The 26,359-nt window shown below is 39.2% G+C and overlaps 1 protein-coding gene and 1 non-coding gene across 2 annotated transcripts; both read left to right on the top strand.

The window, feature by feature from the left end:
• The first annotated feature begins 18 nt into the window (after positions 1-18).
• On the top strand, positions 19-26,359 carry Ms4a13 (membrane spanning 4-domains A13). The gene is made up of 7 exons (XM_034487613.2): positions 19-277; positions 1,289-1,404; positions 2,888-3,028; positions 9,217-9,273; positions 10,608-10,727; positions 20,454-20,549; positions 25,774-26,359. The coding sequence occupies exons 2-7, from the start codon at positions 1,354-1,356 to the stop codon at positions 25,831-25,833; spliced, it is 525 nt and encodes a 174-aa protein (XP_034343504.1). The 5' UTR covers positions 19-277; positions 1,289-1,353; the 3' UTR covers positions 25,834-26,359.
• LOC117701910 (small nucleolar RNA SNORA26) lies at positions 3,531-3,651 on the top strand. The gene has a single exon (XR_004605893.1). It is a non-coding gene; the product is annotated as a small nucleolar RNA SNORA26 (small nucleolar RNA).

Here is a 26,359-nt window from a genome sequence, read left to right as displayed (position 1 = left end):
GAGGTGTTGGACCAGGGCGTGGCCTGCAGGCCCCAGTGAGTCTGCGCACTGGTTCTCATCCCTCTGCCCTGAGGGAGGGCTGTTGCCCTTGACAACCCGGGCGCTTGAGGAGCTTGACAACCACCTGGGAGCTAGACTGGGCACTGCTGCCTCTGATAGCTATGCAGCCAGGTCTAGCGCTGAGAGCACCATCCACCGTGATCCTTCTCTTCAGCCTGTGCCTGGGCCTGATAGGGTGAAACTGGATCCTTGGGACTTGGGACAAGTGAAATGTGAGGTAACAGTGTGCCACTTTACTTTTGCTAAGCATCAAAATGAACACAGTCTGAAGAAAGGGGGTGAGGAGAGAGAGGGTTGGCACATTTCCATTCTCCATCCTTTATGCCCTCTCGTTTGACCTTTTAAAAAGAAACTTTATTTTTATTTACTTTTTGAGATGTGGGGTCTCACTACGTTGCGAAGACTGCTCTTAAATTCCTGGGCTAAGCAATCTGCCTGCCTTGACCTCACAAGTAGCTGCCAGCAGCTACTCATTCTCACCCGCTCCGTCTAGATTTTATCTAGCACTGACTGCTGGTATTTGGGTATACATGAAGTGAGGTGGATAGTAAAATATTTAACATGACTATAGCATCAAGTTTCCCCACCTTAAGCATTCACTTTAAATATCAGTCAGAAAAGGGGAAAGGGAGAGGGGGGTAGCTGAATGCATATGGCCAGGGAATTAATTAAGCAGAACTGGCCTCGAACACGTGGAAATGACCTTTTTAGTTTCTGGGGACTCAAAGTGATTTGAAGTTGGTCTTGAAAATCAAAAGTTGGAACACACTGTGGCAGGAATTATGGGCAAAATGTTAAGATAAACATCTGGTTATCCGCCGTGTACCTCAAGCAGGCTTTGGGGAAAAGGTTGCTTGCTGCCAGAGCTGTTAAACTATGAAAGGAAATGCAAAGTTGATTGTGAATATAAATAAATCACTGAAGCTTTACTGAAATTCTCTAATACTATTCTCTAGTTGGCCTTTTTTTTATCATCTAGAAACACTATTAAGTAGTAAGAAATGATTTGTACAATATATCAGTGTTTCCTATTCATTGAAAGAGGTTTTTTGTTTTTTTTTTTTTAAATTCTGGAGATTTAGGTATACTTGGGGCTGTGATAAATTAATGTATAAAAAGAAATACGCTGTGGCCTCTGAGTTTGCATAGGTTGTTGTCAAACACTAAGAATCAGATTATGAGTTCTCTCTGAGAGAGAGCATGCATATGTGTTTGTGTTCTTTTGTAGAAGTTTGATAATAAAGATATCACCGAAGACTAGAAACAAAATCAACCAGAGGAAATTCTGAAAGTATGGGATGTAGAAATTCAAAAATATCTTCAGCAAATACTGTTGTTTTAGGGGTGAGTGTTGTGCTTTCCCATTACTGAAATAAATTCCTACAAAGTAACTGAACAGAAGGGGGTTTGGTTTTGGCAGATCATTCTTGAAGGGATTTAGTGGGGAGGATGTGGCAGCAGGCCTGGGAGCACAGGCAGTGTGAAGAGGGGGCTTTGGACTTGCGGTTACATTGCATCTGCATTCAGGAAGCAGAGAGTAAACAGGAAGTGGGGGCTGCGCCTCAGTGCCCACCTCCAATCGCGAACTTAAAGCGAACTTAAAGCGAACTTAAAGCGAACTTGCTCCAGTGAGTCTCCACCTCTTTTTGTTTGTTTGTTTGGTTGGTTGGTTGGTTGTGGTTGGTTGGTTGGTTGGTTGGTTTGGGTTGGGTTGGTTTTTCAACACAGGGTTTCTCTGTGTAGCCCTGGCTGGCCTGGAACTCACCCTGTAGACCAGGCTGGCCTCGAACTCAGAAATTCTGCCTCTGCCCTCAGTACTGGGATTAAAAGAAGCGCCACCACTGCCCGGAGGAGTCTCCACCTCTTAAAGATTCAACAACCTTCTCAAACAGCACCACCAGCCAGGGATCAATCCTATGGAAGGCATTCCACACTCAAACCATAGCAGTAAAATTCCACTCTGATTGACTAAAATCAATATTTTAAATGATCTTTGTATCTGAATAACTAAGAGGCAAAAGTTGTTTTTTTGTTTTGTTTTGTTTTTTTAAATCATGCTGATTGTGTTGTGTAGCTTTTGCCTAGTCTCTCGGCCCTTCACAAAGAAGCATGCAATGAGATATGAGCATATCAACTAAATTACCACACCTAAGGAAACCCAGCAATCTGACTGCCTTACCTAATTTAAAAGCATTCATATGCTTGTTAGTTTAAAAGAGGTCTATCACTGATCTCTCTTAATCACTGTACTCATGAGTAGGATAAACACACAGTTCTTTTCTGTTATAAACCTGAGATTAAAGCTTACTTAGTGTTATTAACAAACACCAAGAAGTTAGGAAAGTCACACGATTTCACAATGAGCAGGAAGAAAACTGTTTCAACTTTCCCTTTGAATTTTTAGAGCATGCAGACCAGCTGTCTAAGCTGCTGCACAGGCGTTCTTAGCTCTGTGTTGACAAACTACTCTGGGAACAGAATGAAATCTGCTCTCCCAGATTCGCATGCATACTACCCTTTGCAATCTGGTTGGTTGGTTGGTTGGTTGGTTGGTTGGTAAGACTTTCTAGAACCTAGTGACAAGCTCTGAATTAAGAATTGTTTTTCAGTAAGAAAACTTAAGCTTGTCCCTCATACACCAGAAGACTTCTTCACAAGCCTTGGCTTGGCCTTCCTAGACAGATCCTATGATCCAATGAGAACTCCATAGTTAATGCATGACCAGTTTATATCCATCTTTTATAAAGATGTTAAATGCTTCTTATGTTTATTGAAACTGTGTTTTCCATTACATCATTTCAATACTAACAGCTCTCTTTTCCCACAGGTTGTCCAGATTATGATTGGTATCTATCATGTATTCATGTGGTATTTCCTATTGCTGTTGTATATGGGACAAATTAAAGGAGTATTTGGAACTTATGAACCTTTAACTTACAAAATGGGAACTTCCTTATGGGGACTTGCTGTGAGTAGAATATATTTGTGTTGGTTTTATTAATTCAGTAAATAATATTGATTCATATAGTGATTGGTAGGAGCTGGTTTCTAAACAAGGTTTTCAGAAGAATCATATAACTAAATGCCATTTGCTGACTTATTAAATATTCAATTTCTTCTCTCAACAAATATGTATTAACAACCTTTTCTCTACAAGTACTAAGAAATGTAGATAAGAGAATAAATGGTAACCGCAATGTAGACTATATCCCTAGTATACAAATCAAAGACTCTTAGCATGGTTAACCAGTTTTCAGGTTTGCCATTGCCTATACTCTGGTGTGGTTTCTAGGAAACCACTGGGCAGAAGGAAAACTTGGAGTGTGGAGATCCCTAGAAGTCAAGGAAAGAATATATCATAAGACATAAAGAAAGATCAGCTCTTTTGTCTTCTGTACATTTGCCAGTAAGAGAAAGGTTGAAAACTGACTCCTGGTAACCATCATAAACATGACAAGTCACCCTTTCCTGTGCCCTTTTAAGGTTGTCATGGTACTTTAAGAGGCTAACACAGAAGGGTAAAGGAATTCTCCATAAAACCCAGAGAGGAAAACTTCACCTCCTCTTCGGATCCTGTCTGGAGTGATAGATAGAAAAAAAAAAAAAAAAAAAAACCAAACATGACAAGTAATTTCAGTAAAATGATGACATGAGACCTAATTGATCTTTATTAGGAACATGGAATGAGAGCTGATGAAATTTTTGTATTTATTTTTTCATTGGCTTTTTGATAATTCCATATGTACAATGTGTTTTGATCATATCTACCTGACTCCCTCCCTCCAACTCCTCTTAGAACTCCTACCTAACACATCTTCCTTCCAACTTCATGTCCTTTTCTTCCTATCATGTCTTTTACTGGTGTGTGTGTCAGGGCAGGGGAACCAGAATTTAAAACAAGAAATGGCATGAGATAGTAATAATAACAGAAATGTTGCAATCATGTATTTATGTTGGTAGGAAATAGCAAATTTTAGTGAACAAATAACTACAGTCGTGTTCCCCAGTGATAGTTCTCGATTAGTATTAATTTTGCTCCCTTAGAAAATATGCCATACATAATTATGCTCTAAATGTATTCTGAGAGAAAAGTTTTTTAACAGGAAGGGTGATATGTAGGAGGAGCTAAGGTGGGAGGAGTACTGAGAGGAAGAGAAGGAGTAAGGAGAGGAGGAGAAGAAGGAGAGGAGAAGCTAGGTGATGAGAGAGAGAAAGAGGGGGGAGACAGGAAGGCACATGTTCACGTATCTCCACCAGTCAAAGATAGTTGATATATCTAGGTTGGGTATTGGGTTACACCTCTGATTGAGCATTACCAAACTTATAAAGTCTTTGATTAACATTTTTTAAAAGTGTATAAATGCAAAAAGGAAAAGGGGACATGGGATAGGGGTTTTCTAAGGGGGGGATGGGGAAAGGGGATGGCATCTGAAATGTAAATAAAATATCCAATAAAAAAATGAAAAAAAAGAAAAGAAAACATGCCATAGTATCTGGAGATGTCCTTCATTTTTATATCTAGTGAGCAAAAGACGAGGATGCTACGAAGCACCTTATAATGCATAGAACATCATTTGCAAAGAATTATAACCATAAATGTAAACTGTGCTACGTCAAGATGACAAGAGGAGAACAACTAATAAAAAACAGAACACATTCTCATTGGACTTGGACGCTTGTGGAAGATTTCCTACAAATGCTTTAAGTATCTCAATGTATCATGAAGGAAGATATAGCTGAAAGTGAGAGTAGTCCTGTGGACCAGCTAGGAAAGGAGAGGAGAGAGTGTGAAGTGGCCATCTAGGAAAATGGAGACGCTATGTGCCTTATGGAAAAGTAATTTGATCCTTACACAGCATCAAGGATTGAAAGTTGAGGAACATGACTTCGTAGTGAGAAAAGTCTTTATTCATGCCCTGTTCATCTGCATGGATGCAGGTATGAGTAGGAGTAAAACTACATCTCATCAGGATTGTGGCTAAAAGATTCTATTTTATACTAGTTTGCACTCCTGCCAGCAAAGGAGGGGTGTTCCCCTTGATCCTCACCAGTATGTGCTATCCCTTGATCTTAGCCATTCTGATAGAATCTCAGGGTCATTTTGACTTGCTTTTCCCTGATGACTAAGGACAGTGAACATTTCTTTCAGTGCTTCTCAGCCATTCAAGATTCCCCTATTGAGAATACTCTGTTTATCTCTGTGCCACATTTTTAAATTGGGTTATTTGGTTTGTTGGTGTCTAACTTCTTGAGTTCTTTATATATATTTGGATATTAGCCCTCTGTTAGATATAAGGTTAGTAAAGTTTCTTTTTCCAAATCTGCAGGCTGCTGTTTTGTCCTATTGACAGTGTCCTTGGCCTTACAGAAGATTTTCAGTTTCATGAGGTCCCATTTATTAATTGTCAATCTTGAAACCTGAGCCATTGGTGATGTGTTCAGAAAGTTGTTTCTTGTTCCAATGCATTCAAGGCTATTTCCCACTTTCTCTACTATTAGATTTAGTGTATCCAGTTTTATGTTGAGGTCTTTGATCCACTTGGACTTGAGTTTTGTGGAAGGTTATAACTATGGATCTATCAGCATTCTTGTACATGCAGACATCCAGATAGACCAGCACTATTTGTTAAAGATGCTTTTTTTTCTAGCTACTGTATGGTTTTGGCTTCTTTGTCAAAGATCAAGGATCCATAGGTGTGTGGGTTTATTTCTGGGTCTTTGATTCTATTCCATTGATCAACCTGTCTGTCTGTGTACATACTCATGGAAAGAAGAATGCATACACATAAATTACTAAGGATTAAATAATTTAGGAGACACCTCAGAAGGCCAAAAAATTAAAATTATCTAAAAAAGGGTAAATGACTTAAGCAGCCAATTGGTGACCTCAAGCACAGGGATGGCAGATGACAGAATCATAAACACTTGTCTCAAATCTAGGAAAAAATATTGGTGAAAACACAATTGGGGGAAAAATACTTTCCTTGAACAAAGATGGCCTGCTGGCTGTCACAGAAGAGATCGAGAAGTCACTGAAAGAAATAGCAACCTCTAAGACAACTGCCTTTATCTGTATGCAAACTCAGGGTGTCCAAGGACAAAAAATCTAAGAAGCTCATACTGATAAACAAACAGTCCACTGCCTCATCAATAAGAAATGGTATACTTGGCTCATAAATGCAAAGCATATGGAAGGAGAAAATAAAAAGATAAGAGAAATAAGAGAATTTTCAGACAAAACTCAGAGAAATGATGGGTATCCCTTTGTGTTTCAGTTCATGCTATAAAAATAACTTCTGGGGAAAACTAGAGAGGCAGTTTGGTCAGCAGAGTGTTTGCAGAGTGTTTACTGCACAAGCGTGAAAACCTGGGTTCGACCCACAGTACCCTTTCATGTACTTAGATGTAGCATGATACACTTGCGATCTTAGCTCCAGGGAAGTAGAGACAGGATAATGCTGGTACTCACTGATCAGCCAGTCAATCCTAATCAACAATCCTAGATCCCACCAAGAGACATTGTTCCAAAAAAATAAGAAGAGAGAGAGAGAGAGAGAGAGAGAGAGAGAGAAAGAGAGAAGAGAGGATTGTTCCTGAGGAATGACACCCAAATTAACCTCTGGCCTACACACAGACACACACACAGCACAACTAACATTTTCTGTAAAATATCTAAATTTTTAAAATGTAGCCCAATGCAGAAATTGTCATTTAGATGATAAACTTTGAAAGACATTTTCTAAAGCAAATGTTTGCTAATAAGTTGGAAAACACTCCAATAAAAAACATCCTACAAGATACACTCTATTTATGTACTAACTTTTCAAAGAATAAATAAAATACTTTAGAAATAATGTAAATTTTAATATTTTCATAAATATTTTCAATATATTTCCTGTGTATTTGAGTTTTGCCTACATGTCTGAGAATCATATACATACAATGCCTAAAAAAGCCAGAAAAAGGCATTGGATTGCCTGAAACTGGACTCACAGATGGTTATGAACTTCGATGCGGATGCTGGGTATCATGCCAAGTTCTTCTGGGAGAGCATCCAGTGCTTCTAACCACCGAATCATCTCTCTAGCCTCCGGTTCAGTATTTTAAATAAAAAATAAGTCCTAACTTTGGATCTAAAATGAAGATACTTTCACACTCTGGCCCTGAGACGATTCTTATCCTCAGTTTACACATTCTTAGCAGTTCCATCTCTTCTGGCAAAATCAAGAGCAAACTGTACAAAATCAATTTCCTGGTAGAACTGTGTGAGCTTCAAAGTTTGTCCTTCCCAAATAAAGTGTGGAGCATGAGAGGAATCTCTGCAGAAGAGGAGGTAGAAAGAATGTAAGAGTCGGAAGTAGTTGGTGACTCTAAGGAAACAGTATCCCCAGACACAACAGAGGTACTGTACATATGAACCCACAGAGACTGTGGCAGCGTGCACAAGATCTGCACAAGCTCAAGCTAGACTTGTCATTCTTGATCTCAGCATTGAGAAGGCGAAGTAGATACCACGTCCCACCCCTGCCAAGAAGCTATTTGTGATTGAAGCCTGCTGAGAAAGAAAAAAATCAATTTTCTTCAACAGAGTGTATCAGTTACTGGGTATATCAATCACACTCCTGGTTAGGCCTCATACTCAGTCAGGAGTAGCTGGACTACACAAAACAGACTCCATGCTTTTTGCATGCTTTTACTGTGATGCTGTTGGCTTGTTGTTTTGTTTTGTTTACCTTTTTGTTTTAGGGTGGTGTTTTTGTTTGCTTACTTGCTTGTTTGACTGAGGAAGAAATAACATCAAATTGGGTGGAGAACTTGGTGAGGGAGAAGAATATGATCAATATTTATATGAAAAATTAATGTTAATTTTTAAAAGTATGGAACATGTCTGCTACTTTACAAAAAAAGTAACCTTTGCCAAAATTGCTAAAGCAGAAATGGAGAGATGGTTCCATGGTTTAGGGTACTTCCTACTCTTGCAGAGGACCAAGGTTTGGTTCCCAACACCCATACCATGGAATTCACAACTTCTTGCAACTTCAGTTCCAGGGTATCTGATACCCACTTCTGACCTCTGGACTGACTGACTTCAAGAACTGATGGCACACACAAAGATGCGCATAAACAAAAATAAATAAAACTTTAAAAAGACAAAGAATATTTCAGGGAAATTATGTAGCCTGCTTTTACATAACACAGCAGTGTTTTGTACTTCCTGGAAAATAGAAATCCTGAAAGCAACTCATGGAATGTTGTTTAAAGTATTTTTTATAAAAGGCAAGGTGACTGGGAAGATGACTCAGTGATTAAGAGTACTTTCTCTGCATGCAGTCATGATGACCTGAGTTCAAATCCCTTGCACCCACATAAAAAGCCAGACATGGCTGCACATACCAGTAACAGCAGCAGTGTGAGGTAAAGACAGGTAAATTCTAAGAGCTCAGTGGTCAGCCGGCCCAGCTGCAACAGCAACCCTCCAGTTCCCTGAGAAACTCTGTCTCAAGGCAACAAGGTGAGGAGCAAGACAGGTAAACCGCTCTACCTTATACCGTGTATGATTAAAGGCAAGCACCTTGCCTGCACACCTGTGTGCATAAACCACACACATACACCAGACATGCACTCATGTATAAATGGGTAAATATAAAAAGCAAAAATATGGTCACCCTGTGGCCGTCATGGTGACTATGGCCTCTCAATGAAGAGGCTATTTTGTATAGCCATGGTGTCCAGTGGGTTTATGGGCCACCTTTTCCATATCTGGATGTGTACATAGTCATTGCAGTCCCTGGTTCCTTACTAGTACTAGAAGTTGGAATTTAGCACCTAAATGAGTTGTGTAACAGGAATCATGAACCCACTTGACTGTGGTTTCAGGAGGGTTTGAGAACTTATTACCATATACTACAGCCTCAGTCCTGCCCTCTGTCCCCTGCTTATGCCTCTTGTGACCCTCCTGTTGTTTTCAATGCCTGTCATCTTTTGAAAACATTATTATCTCATAATGGAAGCTTATCCCAACCCCTCCTACTAAAACTTCTGTCTTTTTACTGTTAGAATTCTGAAAATGATTGGCCTGGGAGATAGAGTTGTTCGAAATATGCTTAAATTGCTGAATATTATCAAAGAGTACTTACCAATATGCTTTGTGTCTAGTTTGTCGTTTCAGGAGCCTTCACAATAAAAGCAGCAAAATATCGAACTAAATATATGGTAAGTTGAAATTTTGAGGATGTCTCTAGTATGTACTTTTACAAAACATAACAAGAGGTTTGAATGAAAAGATAGTGTTGGGGCCAGAGAGATGGTTCAGCAGCTAAGAACACCTGGGGCTCCTACAAAAGACCTAAGTTCAGTTCCCAGCACCCATATTGGCTCACAGCTTCCAGTAACTCCAACTCCAAAAGATGTCCCCCTCTGAAGGCCTCTGAAGGCAACTGAACTCACATGTATTTAAACACACACACACACACACACACACATCTTTACAATAAAGAAAAAATAGCCTCTAAATAATAAAGAAATATACCATCACTAAAAAAATAAATGAGGGAAATAAAAACCTGAGCTCAAATTATTTAATGTAGACTGGATACACTAGTTAACAATCACAATGACCTTCTGCAAAAACATCTAAATTTAAATGATTTTGTTTGAATTTCTACCCTTAAACATTGCCTGAACGTTGTCATTAAATTTGTTTATAGGATCTAAAACCTTTCTTCTATGTGAACATTACTGTGCTTTAATAGTTCACTTTCTGGTCTATCCACTTTGGGAATACGATTGTACTTTGTATCAAAGTAGGGAATTTTCCAAGGGGGAAAAAATCTGTCCATGGTATAAGTGGAAAATGTTTAGAAATAAAAATATTAGAATTTTAGACCTGAAAGACACCTTAGATGTCAATTGATCTTATCTTAAATTTTTACACATTAAGAACTCTGGGAATGGATAGATGGCTCAGGAATTAGGAGCAATGGCTGCTCCTACAGAGGACTCAGTTCCACATCCCCAGCACCAACATGGTGGCTCATAGCCATCTGTAATTCAGCTTCAAGCAGATCGAACACCCTCTTCTGTTCTCTATGAGTACTCCATGGATGTGATACACTGAAAAGCATCCAGGCAAAACATCCATAAGTATAAATAAATAAAATATGAAATAAAAAAAAGTTCTGATGTCTATCATGTTGACAGATGGTCCCAGATAATAAAAAACCTAGGATTCCAACATACTAACTTCTATTTGTCTTTATGTCTACAAGTAGTCTTACAGCTGACTCACACGATTATAAAATACAAAGGTTTTGAGAACTGATAGAATTAAAAAATTGGCAGCATTTGATAATAAATTCATGTTACATATAAGATTTCATGTAAACCAGAAACAATGGCAAGCATAAGCATATTTTGAAAGTTTCACAAACTACAAACAAGTTTAAACTAGATTTTAAAAGTAAAACAAAAACAGATAAACAAAAAATAAAGCATATCCAAAGTACTTCTTCTGAACGTTGTCTGTTTACTCCGTGTCTCCTTTTCAGCTTCTCTGTACTATGTCCCTGAACATACTCTGCATAATTATCACTATCATTGCAGCCAGCCTAACAATAGTGGAATTGGCTCATTTCCGTTCTGTATCATACAGGAATTATGGACAAGCAGTAAGTAACTGATTCTACAGAATCATCTTTCTTTTTACATTTGCAATGATACTTTGAAAGTTTCATACAATATAGTTTGATCATATTTACCACCCACTTTCCCCCAACTCCATTCATATCCACCCCATCTCCCTATTCCAATTTCATTTTGTGTTCTGTTTATTTCAATAATCCATGGAGACTATTTTGTACTGCCCTTATGCTTACAGGTGTGAGGCCATCCCCCTGGAGTTTGATCAATCTCCCTAGGGCTACACACTTAAAGAAAACTGATTCTCCTTGCCCTGAAGCTATCAACTGTCAATAGACCCTCAGTTAGGGATAGAGACTCCCAAGCTACCTCTCCCCAGCCTCTTCCATGCTAGAATATTGATCTGTTTGATCTTGTGTGCATCTTGTTCAGGAAAACACAAGTGCTGTGAGTTCCTGAGTCCAGCAGCCCCAGCATGTCCAGAAGACCCAAAGATGATGGTCCTCTGTGACCTCTGCCTCTTAACCAGCTGTTTGTCTCCTCTTCCAAGGTCGTCCCTGAACCACACACCCGTGTGTGTGTGTGTGTGTGTGTGTGTGTGTGTGTGTGTGTGTGTGTGTGTGTGTGTGTCTCAAATGTATGTGAAGGCCAGAGAATAACTTCAGGTGTCATTTCTCAGGCATTGACCATCTTTGATTTTTGAGATAAGGCCATTAGTCTCAAACTCCCCCAAATAGGCAAGGCTATCTGGCTAGTGAGCTGTCTCTGCCTCCTCAACACAGAGTGTGCATTCTCAATACCCCCTCCTACACATTCTCATTCTCTCTCTCTCTCTCTATCTCTCTCTCTCTATCTCTCTCTTGCTCTCTCTCTCTCTCTCTCTCTCTCTCTCTCTCTCTCTCTCTCCTTTCTTTTCTGTCTTGCTTGCAAAGCAAGCACTTTACTGACTGAGCCTCTCAGTCTCTCCACTGGTGGCATCTTAATGCAAAAAGAGTCCATTCCTGGGCCACTAAACCATTCACCAAACCAGGAAGAGAGCTCTGCTGTTGCCACATGTGTATAAACTATGAATGCCTAGTCATTTCTGATAGCCTGCATTTGCATGTTATATGGATTTTGTTTTATCACCTCACTGCTAAATGTACATCAGTCTTATTTTTTGTACTCCAGACATAACTATATAGAAATGTAATGTATCATACTACGGTAAATGTGAATAGCCTTGTTGATAACACAGGAGAATTACTTGAGTTTTTTTGGCTTAAAATTCAGAATCATCAGAAAATGGAAAAAAATCCCCCATACTTATAGATCAGTAGGATTAACACAGTAAAAGTGGCCATCCTACACAAAGCAATCTATAGATTCAGTTTCATCCCCATCAAAAGTCCAACCCAATTCTTTGCAGACGTTGATAATATAATTCTCAACTTCATATAGGAAGATAATGTACCCAAGATAGCTAAAACAATCCTGAAAAATAGACAAATAGCAGAGGTATCACTATCCCTGACCTCAAGCTCTACTGCAGAGCTACAGTAATAAAAACCACAAAGTACTCGAATAAATAAACATGTTGATCAAGGGAATCGAACTAAAGAAGACCCAGACATAAATTTACACACCTATGGGCACCTGATTTTTGATAAAGAAACCAGCAACACACATTGGGGGAAAAAAGAAAACACTTTTAACAAATGGTGTTGGTCAAACAGGTGTCTGCACATAGAAGAATGCAGATATACCCATATTTATGACCCCAAACAAAACTCAAGTCCAAGTAAGTTAAAGACCTCAACATAAAACCATATACACAAAATCTGAGAGAAAAGAAATTGGAGAATAGCTTTGAATGCATTAGCATAAGAGACAACTGTCTGAACAGAACAGATCAGACAGAACTGTCTGATCATTCAATCACTAAGCTAAACAGTATGACCTTAGTGTTTTATCACTAAGATAAAAGGGGAACACTTATGAAACTGCAAAGCTTTTATATGGCAAAAGACAACATTAATGGGCAGCTTGCTGAATGGGAAAAGATTTTTACCAACTCCACATCTGATAGGTGCCTAGTATCCAAAATAAAGAACTAAAGAAATTAAACATCAACAAACCAAATAATTCAATTAAAAACTATAGTGCAGATCTAAACAGAGAATTCTCAGCAGAGGAAACTCAAATGGCTGAGAAACACTTAAAGAACTATTCAATATTCTTAGCCATCAAGAAAATAAAAGTCAAAAAAACTGTGAGATTTCCTCATACACTGTGAAAAACAGATAAGATCAATAACGTAAGTGACAGCTCATGCTGACAAGAATGTGGAACAAGGGGAACATTTCTTCATTACTGGTGGAAGTGCAAACTTGTATAGTACTACGGAAATCAATATGGCAATTCCTCAGAAAATTGGGAATTGATCCACCTCAAGACCTAGCCATACCACTCTTGGGCATAAACCTAAAGATTCCACCCTATCACAAGGACACTTGCTCAAATATTGTGGCTTTATTCATAACAACCAGAAAATGGGAAACAACTTAGATGCTCCCCAACTTAAGGATAAATAAAGAAAATGTAGTACATGTACAAAGTGGAGTATTACTCAGCTGTTAAAAAATCATGAAATTTGCAAGCAAATGGATGCAACTAGAAAAAAAACATCGTGAATGAGGTAACCCAGACCCAGAAAAACAAATACGGTATGTGTTCACTTATAAGCGGATATTAGGAGTTAAGTAAATGATAATCAAGCTATAATCGAGAGATGTTAGATAAAGAGGACAGATCTAGTGAGGGGTTGGAGGGTGCATGGCTCTCCCTGGGAAGGGGAAATAAAATAGGTTTTGTGGATGGGCAGGTGATGAGTTAGAACAGGAATTAAAGGGATCAGATGGAGGAAAGGGTAGAGGGAGAGAGTGTGGGAAGAAACAATTAAAATTGAGAGCATTCAGGAGGCCATGTGGAAACCTAGTGCAGTAGAAATTTTCTAGAATCTATGAGGGTGACCCTAGTGAGGACTCCTGGTAATAGAAGACATGGAGTCTGAATTGGCCATCTTTTCATAGCCAGGCTAAGCTTCTAGTGTTGGGGCTGGGTTGTATTTGGTTGAGTTGTTGGCAGAGGTGGTTCCATAGATTCCCAAACTACTCAGGCTGATGCTAGAACGAGGGTGAGGGTCACTACATAAACTGACAGTGGGGAGCCATGGCCAAGGACAGCATCCACAAAGCTCATTGAATATAGAGGCAGAGCTGGTACCTGCAGGGAGCCTTTATCCCTACATTGTAGTCTGTTTGGTGCAGGAAGCTAGGTACTCTGCAGGTTATGAAAAGAGAAATAGACACCAACCCAGGCACAAAACCCTTGACCTAAAATGTATCCTGCCTGCAAGATGTGCTGGGGCAATGGCACCACAAACCTTGTGAGGTAGCCAACCTATGTTTGATTTAACTTGAGACCTGTGCCATGATAGAAAGCCCATGCTCAGCACTGCCCCATGGCCAGGAAGAGAAGATTTGATAGCCTAAAGACCTAGGATAGAACCAAACACTACTGGCCAAAACCAAAACAAAACAAAAAAGTCAATGAAATGATTCCTTATTCCATTTTACTCATAGATCAGTGTCTTATCCAGTTGTCATTCGTAAGGTTTCTTCCAGCAGCAGATGGGAGCAGGTGCAGAGACCCTCAGCCAGACAATATTCTAATAGAGACTTAATTGGAGGTTTTCATTTGAGTCCCTCCCCCTGGAGCTCAGGGGGACCCCACAGAAGAAGAGAAAAAATGATTGTAGGAGTCAGGGGATGGAGACACCTGGAGAACACAGTTCACTGTATCAACTAATCCCGCTCATATGGGCACAAAGACTGAAGAGCAATCATGGGGCCTGCAAGGGTCTACAACAGGTCCTCTATGTATTTCTTATGGCTGTTAGCTTGGTGCTTTATGGGATTCCTAACAGTGGGAGCAGGTTTATCTTTGACTCTTTTGCCTGCTCTTGGGACTCTTTTCCTTCTATTCAGTTGCCTTGACCAGCCTTGATATGAGGGGTTTTGCCTTGTCTTACTTTATTTTGTTTTGTCATGTGTGTTTATTGTCTCTTGGAGCATGTTCTATTTTAAATGGATATGGAGGGTAGTGGATCTGGGAAAGAGGGGAATTAGAGGGGAGCTGGGAGGAGTGGACTGAGGGGAAACTGTGGTCAGGATATATTATATGAAGAAGAATTTATTTTCAATAAAAACAAAATATAAACTATTATCACTTAGAAATAAATAATTAATATATACTAAGAAAACCATTATTTTTAAAGTAAAAAGAAAAGGAGGCAACACCAAATCTGCTTGCACCTGGTCATCATTACATCTGTCACAGAATTACCAGAGCAACCTCTATCCTCCAGGCTCCTAGTTTCTTTCTCATAACTGACCCCAATTTGCTTTCTTCATATTAAGTTAGAAAAGTTGAAGTCTAGGCAAAATTAATTTTTCATAATTTGCTCAGAATCTCTAAAACCTACCTTCTCTCTAGGCATCCAGGCAGCTAATTATTCTGCCTCCCAGCAACTTCCAAGGCAATTCTGGTCCTATGCTTGAAACAGAAACTGATTCCATTTGATGAGGAAGGAAAAGAGTTCCCACAGCTTTCCTGAGATAACAGGAAAACATCTATCTATGCAAAAGAACCATGCGATTCAGTCTCTGCAAATTCCCCCAGATCCTGACGTAACGTGTACTGGAGCACGAGGTCATTATATGTGCCTATTTAATTCCCAAGTTTCTCAGTGAGGAATCAACTCAAATGCATTGCAGATATGCAAATTCAATTATTTTTGAACTGCAAAATAATAATAATGCCTTGGAGATATATTAGCATACTCACATGGAGGAGATGTCTCCTCCCCTGGGTGCCTTGCCACCTGTTGAACTAATGTGCCCTTATCCCTGGATATCCATCATGGTCCACCTATGATATCGGCAGAGTGACTTAACCTGTTCAGAGTAAATTGTGGCGTTACAAGATAGAGTTGGATCTCCGGAAAATACCACAGAGAGAAGAACAAATGCTTACCCAGCCAATCACTAGATATCCTACAACAGTACACCTTGGCAAACAAGGACCATTAAAATCTGATTAAGTTTCATTTCTGGGCCATGGGGGATCTGTACAATGACACAAAAACAGCTCTTAACTGTACAATGCTCACTGTGAGAGCTCTCAAGATTTCAATTCTTTTCTATTGTTCTTTTTAAATATTTTTGAAGCACAGAATAGTCCCATTGTTATATTTCTAAAAGAACAGAAATACATTAATTCTTCATTTAATTTTAAACTATTTACAGAGAAAAACAAATTGTGTTGCACTTCATCATTCCTTCACTTACTCAGAATCTTCCAATCCAATTATATACTTATAATATTTATAAGTATAGATGGCAGCAAAATGGGTGACAGATAATATAAGGATACACATACCATGCATACACAGGAGATAGATAGATAGATAGATAGATAGATAGATAGATAGATAGATGGATAGATAGATAGATAGAAATATAGATAGATAGATAGATAGATAGATAGATAGATAGATAGATAGATAGATAGAACTATGATTGCTAGATGATAGAACATAGATACATAAAGCATATATATATTAATAAATAGATGATAGATCCATATATAGATACATAGGGAGATGATAAAAAATGGATATATAAAAATATGATAAATAGATAGAAGATATATAGATAATACATAGATAATAATGTTTACATACACTGTAGTGCTTTACCCCACTGAACCATCTCCCTAGCATGAGATAAGCTACCTTTGAGCTACCTTTATATTGACCTCTGTCTTTTTTTTTTAATCTATCCTTTACTCATGAAGAAGACAATGCACATGTCAAGCTGTGTACCCATTGAAACATGGTTTCTATATGCCTTTGACATCTCTCATGTGCACTCCTTAGCAATGATGGTACCGAAAGGCCTATATGGAAACCTGGTAGAAACCCCATGGTGGAAATGGAGGCAGGAGTTAGCAGGTTTCCAGCTACTTGGAAAGAAATAGAAAAAAAATGAGTGATGAAAGTAGAAAATACAAAACAGCAGTCCAGGACTAGACTGGAGAAACTAGTGTAACTGCCAGATTAAGAAAACACCAAAGGATAAAAGAAGATACCTGGAATACTCTTTTCCAATACCAATCTAAATGATGTTTTTACATCCAGTCCTGATACACTAAATGGTATTCTATTTCTTTACAACTCAGGAAAGCATTGCTATGATATAATTTAGTGCTATTTGGATATGGAGAGGATAAATTGATTAGGTCATAGACACTATAGTTTATTATTCCCATTAAATGCTAATGAAGTGCCCCTAATTAATTTTTCTAGAAATACTTGTTTATTTGTTGGAAACCTTCTATATGATTGCCTCTAGAATGCAAAGAGCCACCCGAAGCTATCCCATCCCTAGAAGCAAACAAACATGGAAGAAGGCCTAGAAGAATCTCAGCCTCCTATCCAAGAGGCATCTAAGACCAGGTTCCCTCCTTGCTAGACTCAGGGAGGAGCCTAGCTGATGTAATGTAGATCTGAAATTGGTAGACCTTTCCATCTCACACAAATGCAAACATGACAGAAATGCAGAGAAAAGGTTATCCACTCAAAGAATGAAGAACATTTTTAACAGAGTACCTACTACCATCATCAACTAGTGAGAAATGATGATCTCAGATTGAGATTATTTGATGAGACAAATACAGTTTTGGTTTTGCTGCCTCCTCAAACAGCCTAGTAAGTAAAACTGGATGCTCTGAAATTGAGCTGTCATCATGGGAGCATTGCCTGAGCAGGTCATGGCTCTCTTGCAAGCCTTGCTTTTCTCTTCCAAGCCTTGGTTTCCTTATCAAAGCAGCAATGAAGAAATTAATGCCATTGCCAAAGAGCTCAACAATGTCAAAGCCCCCGATATAGTACATTCAGTGCATATTCATCATAAATATTATACTGGTCTGTGCTCAGCTCACCATGGAAGGAATGAAATATTAGATGACTTAAAAGGTGTCCCAAAGAAGGTCACATAACACAGATCCTGAACAGCATGCTGGAGTTGATGAGGGGTGAGCTTTGTAGGAAATGGTACCTAATAGAGTAGGCAAGCAGAAGAAACAGCACAATTGAGGACTGCAGTAGGTGGAGCCAGACCTCAGAAAGGCTCAGTATACAAGAAACTCAGGCTTTGTAAGGCATGCAGTGATAAAAGAGGATGAGAAGAGAAATGGAGGACCTGACAGAACTGATGCAGCCAACTGCTGGACATCTTGGAAAGATCCCTAACTAGAACAAACAACACTCGTCTCCCAGTTGATGGATCTGAGCTGACATCAAACCAGTCAATTCTCAACAGAAAAGAAAAAACTCAGACTCACAAATATTAGTGCCAGAAAAGAAAAGATCCCATACTTAAGACTTCATGTTGGTGCCTGCTTGTCACCAAATCACTCGGGTGAGTGAGACAAAAGATCAAGAGTTCTGGGTCATCCTGGGATACACAGTAAGTTCCAGGCCAGCTTGAGCTACATGAAACCCTGTCTCCAGAAAGAAAAAAAAATTATCAGTGCCAGAGAGATGGTTCAGTGGTTAAGAGTCCTGCTCTTGTGCATGCCTTGAGTTGGTTCCCAGCATCTATGTTGGGTGACTTACAACCAGGATACTATGAGCTCCCCTTCAGCTCTAAGAAATCTGAGACCCTCTTTTGGCCTCAGCAGGCACCTGAACATATGTGTATATACGCATACATACATATAAATAAAAATAAATCTTTTACCTAAAACACCATTTCCCTCCTCTTTTCTCTCTCCAACTCCTGATACCACCCCACACACACACACATACACTTTCTCTTAAATGGACTCGTTCATTTTCTTTATTACCATTACATCTAGAGAGATGCATAAATATATAATATAGCCTGCAGAGTCCATTTTTGTTATTTGTGTGTATATGATTTCATGGCTAGCCACTTTGTATTGGATAGCCAGTTAAGAGGCTCATATCTGAGAGCCTTTCTCAACAGTCATTAGCAGTCTGTAGTTCTTTATCTAAGGCCTGTGAGATTCCATCCTTCTTTACTAACACGTCTGCCGTCATTGGCATTGTTCAGGTCTTGTTTAGGCAGCCACTTCTGGCAAACAGTCTCATGCCACACTTCCTGGTCTTCTGACTACAATATTTCTACCTCCTTGTCTTCAGCCTTGGGTGCAGAAGTTGTGTTATAGATATAGCCAGTGGTGCTGGACTCCCCGTGATCCACTGGTCACTGCATTAGATACAGTTGTGATTTTCTATGAAGATTTTCAGTTGCTTTTTTGATGTGTTAGCTACACTCAATAGTGGACATAAGGATGAGCTTTAGAACATAGCTAGGAATTACACTAGTCTAGTAAAGCACTGGCAATAGGTTCTCTCGTAAGATCCATGGTCTCACTAGCCCTGGGCAAGGTTGGCTAGGTTCCAGGTACCAGGCATGGTTTCCCTCCTGTTGAGTAGGCCTTAAGACCAATTAGACAGCTGTTTGTTACAGCCAACATGTAAGTGCCACCACTGCACCTTTCAAGGATGTCTTGCCTTGTTGGTCAACATTGTCGTTAATAGTTATCACAGCTGGACAGGAAAATTTATACCTTCCCTCACATGACATCTAACAGGACTTTTGGTACTATGAAAGCTAAAGTACAGAAAGAGGTTTTTGGGTTAGCCTAGCTTAAATAACCTGAGTCCTGTGTACTAAATGTGTGGTATCTTCAGCAAGGGAGGCTTATCTTCAACCTCCAAGAGGCAACCAGGGGCTGGAGGCTGGTGAGCTAGTCAATGGCAAAGAGCTTGCTGTTCAAGTGTGCACACAAGAGTTCAGATCCAGAGGACTCACATAAATGCCAAGTAGACCCTGCCCACCTGTAATTTCAGCCTGGGAAGACAGAGATGGAGGAATCTCAAGAGCAAACTGGCTAGCAAGGCCAGCCAACATCAGAGTTCTGGGTTTGATTGAGAGGCCCTACCTCATTTAATAAGGTGGAAAACTAATCAAGGATGATTCCTAACATCAGTCTTAGGGGGGCTTCTTCAAGCACACACGTCCATGTACATATACAACCACACACTTGCACAGTTACACACATACACACATGCATAAAAAACACATACAAGAAAATGAAACAAAAACTAGTAATAACTGTTTAAACTGGGCCAACTAGATGGCTCAGCAGGTAAAAGCACTTGCCTTTTCTCACAAACCTGATGACCTAAGTTCAGTCCCGGAACTCACGGTGGAAGGAGGGAAAACAACTCCTGGTAGTTGTCTTTAGACCTCCCGACGAGCACCTTAGCAGGAATGTATCCACACCACCACCACCATCATTATTATAATAATAACCAGATCAGCTAAAAGGTTTAGATGGTGAATACATACATGAGCCTGCAAAGTTGCAAGGGGTATGACAGAAAAGCTAAGCAATGGCAATGAGGTGCAGAAGCCCCAGATGATGCATTGGGAAGAATAAAAAATATGACAAATAAAACTGAAAGCAAACAACTGAAAATGCTCAGGGAAATCAAACAGGAAAAGAAGGTCACCTGGCCCTGTGTTCCTTCCTCTCTTTGAATCTTATTCTAGGGTCCTTTTGGGCAGGTACACTCTAAACATAATGATCCATCATCTCTCCCTGCTTGCTGGTTTCAGAAGCTGGGAAGGGAAGTGTCCCGTGTTCTGTTGTGCTCCTACCCCCTGGAATTCGGGATTGCCCTCACATACTCCATCTCTGGTTGTTCAGATCTGGTAAGTGTTTCCTCTAGCAATTCTTAATACTCAAACTTAAGGACATGCGTGGCAATCTACAACTGTCTGGAACGAATAACAATGGGATGTGTAATGTTCCCTTTGCCTTTTGTTTTCTTTTGCCATAAATTGGGTTTAAAACAAGATGACAAGAGTAATATGTGAAACTATAAATTTAAAACTCAAAAACACATATATAAAAGGTGAATCTTTCCTTAATATTGTTCTCGTTGCCTCCACACATTCAAATGAAACATATATATACATATACACAATAAACACACATACACAGAAAGCCACGAAACACACATTCATTCACACTCAGTAAGCAGAGAGGTAGATGCTAGTGCTTGGCTTGCTGGCTTCCTTTTACACAGTCCAGAGTCAGCCCACAGTATGATGCCATCCACATTGGGGGTGATCTTCCCTCAGCTAACCCTCTCTGAAAACATTAATTCATACACACACACACACAAATATATCCAGTAGTGTATCTCCTGGATGGTTCTAGATCCCCTTGTTGCAAATTAGGATTAACCATTGTACCTAATTCTTCCAGCCCTTAAATTCAGTTGTAAAGTAACTGGAGAGGAAGACTTGGAGGATCAGCAGCCTTGCTGCTTGAGGCAGAGGATTTTGCTTGAGGCATAACATAGAAAGTTTCTTTGTGGGGTGGGATGGGGTGGGTTGGGGATAGGGAGTGTTACTGAAAGGGCAGAGAGTTCAGTGGCAAACAGGCAGGTAAGACCAAGTCACTCAGTCCAGCTGAGATCACAGGAGATAATATTACTGTTGGGACAAAAAAAAAAAAAAAATGTCAGAAACTCAATGGAGACATTCAGAGAAGACAGTCACATCCCACCTCGCCTCATAAGAAGCCTAAAAAAAAAAAAAAAAAAAAAAAAAAAAAAAAAAAAAGCGGAGTATATATAAACAGCCCAAACTTTACAAACATTTCTCAGAGCCTTAATTAACTGAAGATATGTTTTATTCTTCTAGTTCTGCCATAGTAAAGCACCATAGATTATGTAGCTTAAACAAGAAAATTCTCACAAGTCTTGTTTAGAAGTTTAAGACCAAAGTGCTGCAGGATTAGTTTCCTCTAAAGCCCGTCTCCTTGGCTTTCAGTGTCTTTACAAGGTCTTTTCCTTGGACAAGTCTGTGTCCTCGTATCTTCTGAATACACTGTCACATTGGACTACAGCCCAATAAAATGACATTTTTATAATCCTGTTGACCCTTTAAAGACCTTATCCCCAAATATTTTAACATTCCAAGATGCCACTGGTTAGGATTTTGATGTATGTATTTTGCAGACTGTTAGTTTGGGCCACAACAAGATGCATTTAGTTATTACCTCTGTTTAATGACTGAGCAATTATGCTTAGCCCTGGGGGGTAGACTAGGAAATCAGCCTTAAGAAAAAGAGCTAGGAATCAGAAAACAATGGAAATGTGTAGGTATATCAGAGGCAAGCTCCAAGGGAAACAGGCTCTGTATAATTAGTATAAACAAGTTTCCAGAGAGAAAGCAGTATCCGCCACTCCCAGGGAAAGATAGGGGTCTATTTAAATCATGGGGGTCACCTGAGACCATTGAAAAACACAGGTATTTACATTGCAATTTATAACAGTAACAAAATTGAAACCCACTGATTTAAATTATTTAACATTTATCTAAAATACCTAACAATTATCTAAGATGTCCAGTTTTAAACAATAGCTATAATACAAGGAACAAAAGTAATGACATGTGTGGTAGTTTCTATGAAAATAGTCCCCATAGAGTCAGAGCAAGTGGCAGTATTTGTGTGACCATGTTGCAGTAGGTGTAGCCTTGCTGGGAGAAGTGTGTCACTGGGGTGGAAGGGGTGAGTTTGAAGGTTTCAGATGCTCTAGGGAGGCCAGTGGTGCTCTCTCTCTCTCTCTCTCTCTCTCTCTCTCTCTCTCTCTCTCTCTCTCTCTCTCTCCCTTCCTGTTACCTGCTGATCCAGTTATAGAACCCTTGGCTCCTTCTCCAGCACCATGTCAGCCTGCATGCCACCATGTTTCCCATCATGATGGTAATGGACTAAACCTCTGAACTGTATAAGCTAGCCCCAATTAAATGTTTTCCTTTATAAGAGTTACCATGATCTCTTCACTGCACTAGAGACCCTAAGTCAACATGTGACTTAAAAAGAATTCTCAGGAACTGTAATCTTGTAAGGAGAGAACAAAGGTGATGTTTCAAAAAGAAAGTGCTGCCCCATGGGTACCAACCCACCCTGGCACATCAAGTTGCAGCAGGACTAATGTGAATAAGTAAAATAAAATAAAATACATTGGTTTAAAGGGGGAAAACTTACCTGGGGTCAGTCCCAGTAGTTGACAGGTCCCTGAGAGGAGGTAAGGACTCAGTCATTGAAGGAGGAATGAGTCAGGCATGATAGTCAGAAAAATCTTGCACCCTGAATGACTAGCAATCAAACTATACAGATTTCATAAAACAAAAACAGACTCATGATTTCCAAGAAATATAGATCATATATCATTTTGTCTCTGGACATGTGTTTGATTTTCATTACATGTCTGAGGTTGTAAGTTTAACTATAGTTAGCAAGTACAGATAAGAACGGATTTTTATTTTTATTATCTGCCCCATAACCCTGTTTCAAAGAATCTATAGAATATCTTAGGTAAGAAAGCATAGTTAATATATGACAACCTGTTTCTAGGCTGGCAGTATTTGTGATTTCAAAGTGCTAGGCAAATAGAACATCCTAGCCAGTCATTTTATGACTGGCAAATCCTGAGACCTAATTTCTTTTTCATATATCCTTTCATTATTTATACATGCTGTTATGCAGGGAAAAGGTCATTTAAACCAATCTAGCTGTATTACTGAGTTCTGTTTCCTATAGGGGCATACCCTGTATGACCTGCCCATCTTATAAACTGCATTTTCAGAAAGCTCTGAGTGTACTGAAGAAGAAGGCCTCTGATCTGAGGCCAAATCTCCTGGCCAGTCGGAACTTGCCACTTACTTCTAGGTTTCTACTGATATGATTATTCTGTTTCTGAGTTTGCTTAGGGTAGCTATACCAAAAAGATCCTGGAGTCATGGCCTCATAAAGAGATTTCTAGTGTCTTTGTGCTTATCACAATTTCCAGTGCACAAAGAAGATTTGCAAATAGGGAAAAATAAGGTTATTTCCCTGAAGGGGTAGTATGGTTAGGACTGTCCTACAGAGACTCAGACATAATTTTCTCGGGAAAAGACATAAAATGAACCATAATGCAGAAAGTCCCCCAAGAGTGCAGCAAGAATAGACCAAAACCAAAGTGAGAGGCGATGGCAGCATTTGGCTCAGTTTTGCAGGAACTCAGTCAAACAGCTCTGCTGGCTTCCTGACTCTCACTGTTTCCAATGGATATGGCTGTGCCAAGAAAGTCTTTAGAAAGATGAAGGACACATGTCTAACGGGCAACAACAATGACTCATTAAATAAGATGATTGGACAAAAACAGAACTTAGATAACAGAAACTTGGGTCCTAGGGTTTAAGTGTGAGCTGACTGTATCAGAAATATAAACACACTGCCCAAAATGCACTGTTCAAAATGTATCTGTCCAAGATGTCAAAATTTATTCAATAGCAATAAATTTACAAAGAATGGTAATTTCATTAACAGCAATTTGCCAAATAGTCTCAAATAGTTTTAGATAGTTTCAAATAATTGTCAAATAGTTGTCAAATAGTTTCCTTGACATCCCACCAAGGCAAACAAACACAAGTTCATTTGATCCAATCTTAACTACTAATTTTAATTCTCAGATCATGCATTACATGTCTTACTATGAATATTTATATTATACACACACACACATGTATGCTCAACACATTACTAAATTACCACAACAGAGTTGAAGACATTTCAAAGAAGCCTAACAGAAGCAGAAGTGACACATTGATAAGGACACATAGGCTCTCTGTAGGGTCAGATAACTGATCCTGTTGGTCTACAGAAGACACTACTGCTACAGTCAGGAATATGGGTCAGAGTTGGGTAGAGCTTCAGAGTTGAGTCAAACTTCAGATGCAACTAATTGGACTAGGATCCTGTAAGAGAGAACAGGACCAAGTCTCAAGATAGATGAATGGGCAGACAAGTGGACAGCAGATCCAGATAGATGAATGGTGGAAAAATGAATGACAGCTGAAAAGACCATGTCAAGAATGGAGACCAAATCAACACAAATAACCAAAAATTATCTTCCTGTTCTTACCTTGGCACACATTCAGGCAAACAGAGCACAGGTTGGTATAAGTCTTCACCATCACAATGTTAGGTGATGTCAACACAAGATACCAGTAAGGGCTCCATTCCCTTTTCTCCTCTGGTGTGTTTTATAAGTTCTTGAGTGGTTTTACTTATTTTATTTTAATAAGCTCCTATGCTCCTATAGTCCCAATGTACTTTGATAAATTTGTATGGCGGCACCTTAACAACTTTTAAATAAGTTATATAACAATCTGTGTCTTGAAGGTGGTATCAGACAGGTGGTGATGTTTATGTTCCCACTATGGTTCAGACTCTCCAAAAATGCATATTTTTAAATTTATTCATATGAGGTTTCAAACCAACAAAAACTAAAAGAGTTGTTTAAATATTTCTGGATGCAAGCTTACCTAGAAAAACTAGAAAGAAAAAAAAATAATTGATTACCTGAAAGTCAGAATAACTCTGGAAAGGGAAAGAACAGACAATCATTGGGAAATATATGAAGCTAGGATTAATCTTGGAGTGGTTGCATATATATTGAGCTCAAAAAGTATAAGAATTTAAAAAAAAAAAAAAAAAAAAAAAAAAAAAAAAACAGGAAGGAGATTGATTTGGTGGTTAAGAGCACTGGCTGCTTTTCCAGAGGACCTAGGCTCAGGTTTAGTTCCCAGCACCCACAGGGCAGCTCACAACAATCTGTAACTCTTATTCCAGGGACCTACTTCTGGCCTCCTCAGGTATCAAACATGCAAGTGGTACTCACACATGCAGACAAAACAGCCACACACATATAAATATCAGAAACTATATCACAAGTCATGCAGTAGAGATTTAAACACATGGATCCGTGGATCGTATTCCCTAACTACCAATGTAGCCTATATTCTTTTTAATTCTCCATTACTCACATGATTTGAAACACTGGATGTCATCTGTAAGTGACTGCTTTTTCTTTTCCAGGAAGAAGCACCAGAGGAAAGTTTAGAAAGTGTTACTGAAATAGTGGAAGGCAACAACTGAAAGCTGAAGACATGAGCAACTTTCGTGGCTGCTAACACCTGATATAGGTGTCCATGACAGTCCCATATAACAAGGCTACCACACACCCCATACATTTTGTGCAAAAGAAAATTCACAAGAAGGTGAAAGTTACCCTTTGGTATTTAAGGAGTGTCTACGCACGTATATTCTAGGTTCCAGAGGAGAAAGCTTTTCCTGTGTAAGTATGAGTCCATCTCAAGAAAGCACTTGCTAGCTAACCACTCTGAAGAGCTGTCAACTCTCCCAAGCAGGTCATCTGCAGTTGACCAGAAAAACCACTTGTAATTCCTAGAATGCAAGCTATAAGAGATTTGGAGCACAATGTATAACTCAGAGAAAAATTTTAGTTTCTTTCCCTGTGAGTGAAAAACACATTCCACATTCTGCATTCTTCTGCTTGGGCTAGCTTCTACTTCTACAAAACAAGGCTCAAAAGGTCACCAATTTAGTGCTTTTATTGTCCCAAGGCTTTTCCTGTCCTCATTAAAGTTCCTTTCTGCCCTAC

This window comes from Arvicanthis niloticus, chromosome 1 (genome assembly GCF_011762505.2).
Source record: "Arvicanthis niloticus isolate mArvNil1 chromosome 1, mArvNil1.pat.X, whole genome shotgun sequence".
NCBI classification, from domain to species: Eukaryota; Metazoa; Chordata; class Mammalia; order Rodentia; family Muridae; genus Arvicanthis; species Arvicanthis niloticus.
Note: the sequence above shows the minus strand (reverse complement) of the source record. Positions and strands in the feature narration are given on the sequence as shown.

Coding starts and splice junctions, on each gene's coding strand:
- Ms4a13 (XM_034487613.2), top strand. CDS start 1,354: ATGGGATGTAGAAATTCAAAAATATCTTCAGCAAATACTGTTGTTTTA. Junction 1,405..2,887: donor CAAATACTGTTGTTTTAGGG/GTGAGTGTTGTG, acceptor CTTTTCCCACAG/GTTGTCCAGATTATGATTGG. Junction 10,728..20,453: donor ACAGGAATTATGGACAAGCA/GTAAGTAACTGA, acceptor TGCTGGTTTCAG/AAGCTGGGAAGGGAAGTGTC.